The sequence below is a fragment of the mitochondrial genome of Prunus mume (assembly GCF_029339155.1).
Source record: "Prunus mume mitochondrion, complete genome".
NCBI lineage: Eukaryota > Viridiplantae > Streptophyta > Magnoliopsida > Rosales > Rosaceae > Prunus > Prunus mume.
The window spans coordinates 413,140-419,583 of NC_065232.1; the positions used below are offsets into that span (position 1 = coordinate 413,140).

Consider the following 6,444-nt stretch of genomic DNA (forward strand, 5'->3'; position numbering starts at 1 on the left):
TGAAGAAGTGGTTCTTCCCTTTTTCCTATGAGCTAGCGCTAGAGTCTTAGTAGGACGACTGCTCTTAGAGTATCGGCCTTTTGTTACAATAAATAGGATTTAGTCGGGGCACAGAAGAGTACGTATTTCTATATGCCCAATAATGGCTCTCTCCCCGAGGGGCCTCTCAATAGAAGTCAGAGCGGCTGCACAAATATGCATATGAAATAGAATTTAGTAAGAGAAAGGTCCGCCCACCTCTGATCCAAGCTTAGCTCCCAAGTCGGGATTTATTCCTAAACCTAAAGTGAGGACTTTGCCCCGTATAGGCAGATGGGTATAAAGTGGGTCACTCTGCCAAGATTCAATCTTTCCCCCGATCTTTCTTTTCTTTGAGTCAGTCCGCCCTAGGGTGCAGCTCTGTTCCCTACTTCTTGTATAAGAGAGTCGTGCTTCTCTTCCTCTTTATTCCACAGGTCTCTCGAGCCTGCAGGTTGCCCCCCGAAGAGAATAGACGAAGAGGTTCTTCCCATTATGGAATGCAAGAGAAAAAGCGGAAATACCAGTTAAGAGAAGGGTCAGCTCCGCTTGGATGAGCTGACCTAAGAGGTGGTGCATTTCTGAGTCACTGAGGAACCAAGTCTATCCCCGAGTTGCCAACCCTGTTGTTTACTTGAATTGCCTCGTGGATGTCAACCCAGGTCTTGTTTTGTCCAATCGAGTGGGTATTGGTGTTGCCCCCTTAAGGTCTAAGTTAGTCTGCTTATTCTCATTATTAAATATTAAATGGAGCAGGTCAGAAGGCTGGGGAGCGTGAAAGCTACTTAGTAAAGGGATCACCCTTTGAAAGCAGCTCTAGAAGAAGGAAGACTTCTCTTTCCTCCAGCTTTAGTTTTAGTTTTAACGGTCTCTTTCTCTTAGGAGCGGCAAAAGCAATAAAGATCTTAATGGAAAACTACTAAAGATTATCCTCCCCTAAGATAAGGTAGGTTAAGGGGTAGGAACAACGTGCTGCTTGTAGCGTAGGCTAATCGATCCACTATCCTCCGCTACTGGGCGACTGCCCCTCCCTAAACTGGACCTGGGCTTCCCCCAAGCTGCACTACGTAGCCTTTTTTTTTGTTTGGACAGAAAGTCAGTCGAGCACTCTCACGCCCACCCATTAATAAAGAATAAACCCCGAGCCGAGGTACGTACACTAGAAAAGAAAGAGGGACCTATGCGTGCGAGTCCACCAATTCTTGTGTAAGAGACTAGTCGGCTATTGTTCCTAAAGGAAAGAGTAGCGTGCCCTACTAATACTAATATAGTAAGAGAAGCGGGTGCTCTTCCCGGTTCTACTGACCGAGGGCGAGTAGCTTCCCGTCCTTGCTTGTCTCTTAGTTTGCTAAAGTCAAGGTTCTTTTGCTCTCCGTTTCGTCGAGTGTGATAAAGTGAGGAAAGCCGAGGAAAGAAGAAAAGCCTTCCCTCGATCGCGGTTCGCAGATCTTCCTCAAGGCAAGGGTAGCGTCTCATTATTCGCAATAATCGTTTTATGATTTTTGTAGAAGAATGCTCTCCTCTCCTCCTGAGTCAAGCGGAGGCAGCAAGACATAGGAAGTCCAGACAAGACAAGTCCTTTCCTTCTAGTGTGCTTACCTAAAGGAATCTTCTGCGCACCTTGCACTCTAATGTAGAGAAAGTAGTTTGTTCATGACAAGGAGACAGATTTGAAGATGAACCTTCACCCGTCAACCGAGTTCTTGCTTTTGGATTCAATCCTTGGTAAAGTGTTCGATCTCGTGGAGAGGTACGCCTCTAAAAGAAAAGAGAGTAGATATAGGCTCGAGAATAGGCTTGATGAACAAACAGCCGATACGGAATCTGAGCCAAAAAGCCAAGCCCTTGAACTTCACTCCTAGGCCATTCAACAAATCTGGCGCGAAAAGTAAATCCGATTTCGGTCAGATCTTCAGGAGCTTCCGAATTTTTAGGTTAGTTAGGCGCCTGGCCGAAGGTTGAAAGAATGATTCGGGGTCAGAGGAAGGGGGCAGCATTCAACCTTTCCTCTATCAAAGAAGACTAACCCTTTGATTTTATTCAATGGTGGTTTCTACAAGAGATTCAACGACAAGGGGGGCTATTAGTAGGATATGAAGCTTGAAATGGAAAGGTAAGGGTGAGAAAAAGAGGCCAAACGAGATACGCTCGAATGAGCTAGCCGACTACGAGATCAGTCCGGAATCTGAAACCCTTTGGTGTTACTGCAACCCTTTGGGGTTACTGCTGGAAACTCCTGAACATATAACTCTGCATGGTAAGAGGATATACAAGCTAAAGAAACATACGTCCTGGTCGGAAAGAAGGGAATTTAGTGCTGGTAGAGCTGCCCGGTATAAGTAGGAATCTCTCTCCAGGGCCATAGCAGCAACACCATGTAGTTACCAATTATGCTAAGCAACTTAACCGAGGAACTGGCCGAAGTCATCAACATATTAGTAACAGAACACTGATCAGCCGGGTTCTTGAAACTCCTCGTATTTAAGGAGCGACTTTCCCTCTTCTGCCTTCCGTCGCCTTAAGACAAGACTCAAAGCGGCGATCCAAGAAGTTCCCTTAATGATAGTGAACTAAGGTTTTGAAAATACTCGTCCAAAGCGTCAAGTAGGAATGATCGGTGAAATCCGCCCTCCTTGCCTTACCGACTTAAAGCAGTTAATAATATCTGTCTGCCTGCCTCAATGCTCGCTGACTTACTGGCCACGTTACTGAGTTCCTAGGAACGAGCAAGGAAGAATGCCGCTGCTGATAGATCCCGCCCAGATCAAGAGCGGGATCATTTAGAAACAAAAGAGTTAAAAGTGGTCGCTATTGCGGCCCTCGCTCTCAAGACTGTCGAAGATAGCATTGAGACTTTTCAATGAATACTTCGACTGATCTAGAAAAACAAGTTAGTTCCAGAGGCATCTTCCATTCATCTCGATTTGGGTTTTTCCGCACCATATTTTGATCTGCCTCTTCTTCGATCCGGAATTCCCAGCAAATCCTTGACTCCTCGAATACAATGGGATTTCACACCTGGCAAATCTTTCACTCTACCTCCTCTTATTAACACCATAGAATGTTCCTGCAAATTATGACCTTCGCCTGGAATGTGAGCAAATATATCATGTTGATTGCTCAAACGTACTTTGGCTATCTTACGTGGAGCTGAATTTGGTTTTTTCGGTGTTCTCGTTGAAACACGCGGGCATACTCCTTGCTTCTGGGGACATTGATCCGAAGCTCGAGTACGGTCCGTGCGCCGTTTTTCTTCTCTACCATGACGAATCAATTGATTTAATGTGGGCATCGCTCTTTCCTTTGTCCTTCCCCCCTATTTTTGCCCTATCACTAGTGATTACTCCCGATCCGAAGCACCCCTTTTCCATTCATAGAGAGATCCAATCGTCAAAATCAATAAAAAGGCCATCATGGACCAAGATCCAAACGGATCAATCTTGTTGAGAGGTACTGCCCAAGGAAAGGAAAAGGTTACTTCCGGATCAAGGATAATAAATAAAATTGAAACAAGATAAAATCGTATATCGAAACGACTTCTGGCATCACCGAAAGGATCGAAACCACATTCATAGGCCGACAATTTTTCTGGATAGGTTGAACTATTGGAAGCAAATGGAAAAGGAACACCGAGTGGGATCAAAGAAACTAGCGGACTGATCACTAAATAGATACAAATAGGTGCAAATTCTGACATCACCACAGCCCACTTGGTTCTTTCGCTCCTTGCTCGCGGAGCGGCATAACGGAAAAAAAGTCGGAATTCTACAATTTCGTGGTCAGCTTAGCGAACGCCTCCGACTGGCGTCCGCCCTCCCGGAGTGCGTCCAATATCGCGAAAAGCCTCTCGAGGGACTCCTCCCCCGGGGGGCGCCCGAGCACCGCGTTCCAACCAAGGCCCTTCTGGGTCGAGGCGTGACATTTCCCCGAGAATCTCTGCTTTGACCTCAAAGAGGTCCTCGGCCCGGGCGAACTCGCAGACCTCGTAGGTCAGCCTCGTGCCCCGACAAGAGTCGCCTCTTTATGGTCTCGACACTATCGCCCCCTATCACCTGATCTGGTTGATACGGATAGGGAGCGGGGCCTTGGTTGGACGGCCCAGCTTCCTGGGAACCCGCTGGATTCGCGGGCGGTACAGCTTCCCGGGAACCTCCTGGATTCGCGGGCGGCGCAGCCTCAGAAGGGGCGGGCTCCCCCCCGGGCTGTTCCACCGAGTCTCTAAAGAGAGACTCCCCGCTTATGCCCGGGGAAGAGATTTCGAGCGGCGAACCAGGAAGCCGCTGCCCGACTCCCTGAGAAGGCTGCGAATTTCCTTCTTCCCGGGGTATTTTGAACCCAGGCGGAAATACCCTAAAAAAAGGAAGAGGAAGGATGGTCATCCCCCCCGGCCCCATAAGCATTCATCATAATACACGTAGAGGAAAAAATGGCCCCTACGGCAATAAAGAAAGAACTTCGGATCCAAAAAAAGTAAAAAAAAACAAAATGAGATGCACGATTAGCTTCAATTGAAAGGGCATCTTTCTCCTTCTCCAATAAAGCCATAGATAGATAAAGATCAAAGCTAACAGAAAAACAGTAAGAAGCATGCAGTCAAATGGATTGAAATCAATAATATTCTGCAAATTTCTACGCAGCCACATGGATGAGCATGTACTTATCAAACCTAAACTCAAGCCTCTCATAATAATAGGGAACTGTTACTAAAACGAGCCACGCCAAGGTGAAAGGATTCGAACCTAAACAGATGCGCTGACCAGACTGCGCTACACCTTGTCTTACCCACTCACTAGCTCTTCGTCGTTCGCCTCACCTCACTGCCGATCGCCGCGCTCCTTATCTACGCTAAATGTCCGTACCGTACGTTCTTTTTCGCGAAGAGCGACCTCGACCGACCGAACCAACGCCTTATCAAACATACTTTGATTTTGTCAAGGCTCTCGCGGGCAGCCGTACATGATACCCGACGGTTTGCACCCGCCTGCGGCGAAGGCCTGGTCAATCGTATACGATCATCAAAATCGGAGTCGCTAACACCCATTTTGAGTTGCCTCGTCCTTAGAGTCAAGCTGGATCTTCATTCTACGATAAATCTGCCTGCTGATTGTTCAAGTGGGCTGCGAGCGAAGGGAATAAACCCCGAGCGGGATCAGAGGGCACCTCCCCCCAAAAAGGAGGGGGAACTCTGAGCCCACGCAGGATACATGACCGACACTGAGCACTGCAGCAGCGAGCGGGTTAGCCAAGCAGCAGCTTCTTACGGGACGACTAAGTGCGCTGAAACCAACCTGCGGTTGGATCGCGACTTCCTGTGCTAGTAGACGCGACTTTTCCCCCCTTACTGGAGGACCCGAATGAAGCCGCTTGGCAAGAAAGATTAAATGCTAGATTTTGCTCTGTCGTATTGTCTTAATTTATTTCATTTTTTAATTAATTCATTCCAAGCTTCATTCAATTATCTGTCTCGACAAGCTGAATTTTAATAGGTGTTCAGTTCACAAGCTTCACCCAAACGATTTCACTCAAATAGGTGCGTGACTCTATCAAAGGATGGAACAGAACTCCAGTTAGCTCTAGATTCTCCTAGTGGTTGATTTTACCATATGGTAAGGTTGGTGCATTGTTATTGCCCGTAGCTACCTTCATTAGGTGTCCCCGACTGAGCTTAAAAACCGGCCTGGTGGGCATGCGCCGGGCTAGTCTCCTGTTCGAATAGGTTTTGGGTAAGCAGAATTTAGGCGAGTTGTTGGAATCCGCTTTGCGCAAGCTTTCCCGGCATTTTTGGATGACATTTATGTCTGTAAAATATTATTTTTGTAAGGTTCGACTTAAAACGGACAAGAGGAATTCTCTTCATGGCTTACTGGAAGTTCGGCTAACTCTTCCCTTTAGAGTGAGTTTTGAACGTTCTTAGCGAAACTCTCGGCGATTGAAGGGCGGCAGCAGCGGTTCATCAAGCAGCAGCTCACCAATCTGTTTTATGATCAATCAATCCATCCGGGTGCAGGAGAAAGCGAAGCGTATGGGTTATTGGAAAGGTAGTGGGCACAGTAAGCATGAGTCGATTTCAGGATGACGACTGCTATGTTTATTTAGCTTTTGTCACACAAAAACGACATTTTCTGTTCTTAACAAAGTGCGGAGTTACCTTTTCGCTGGGTTTGTTGCTTAAGCGCGTAAGCAGCATGGTCATCACTTTCTTTGATTTGATGATCATGCATTACGGTAATAACTCAGCGCGCAGCAAGACCTCTTCTCGCAATTGACGTCTTTTTAAGACATTATCCACCTGTCGCTAAATGCCAGATTCCAGAAAATGTCGTTTGATTAATAGAAATTCTGATATGTTTGTAAAAAAAATTTAACTTGCTTGCACTGTGTAGGAAAAATGCCTATGACCCATAGTTACAGGAAATCTCGATTTCT

General features: G+C 46.7%; 2 protein-coding genes and 1 non-coding gene across 3 annotated transcripts; all 3 read right to left on the reverse strand.

The window, feature by feature from the left end:
* Positions 1-2,932: 2,932 nt before the first annotated feature.
* On the reverse strand, positions 2,933-3,310 carry rps12 (ribosomal protein S12). The gene has a single exon. The coding sequence runs from the start codon at positions 3,308-3,310 to the stop codon at positions 2,933-2,935; it is 378 nt and encodes a 125-aa protein (YP_010438358.1).
* A 48-nt stretch (positions 3,311-3,358) lies between these two features.
* nad3 (NADH dehydrogenase subunit 3) lies at positions 3,359-3,715 on the reverse strand. Its single transcript has one exon. It carries the CDS (start codon positions 3,713-3,715, stop codon positions 3,359-3,361), a length of 357 nt encoding a protein of 118 aa, YP_010438359.1.
* A 1,021-nt stretch (positions 3,716-4,736) lies between these two features.
* Positions 4,737-4,794, reverse strand: trnS-CGA. The gene has a single exon. It is a non-coding gene; the product is annotated as a tRNA-Ser (tRNA).
* Positions 4,795-6,444: the final 1,650 nt, after the last annotated feature.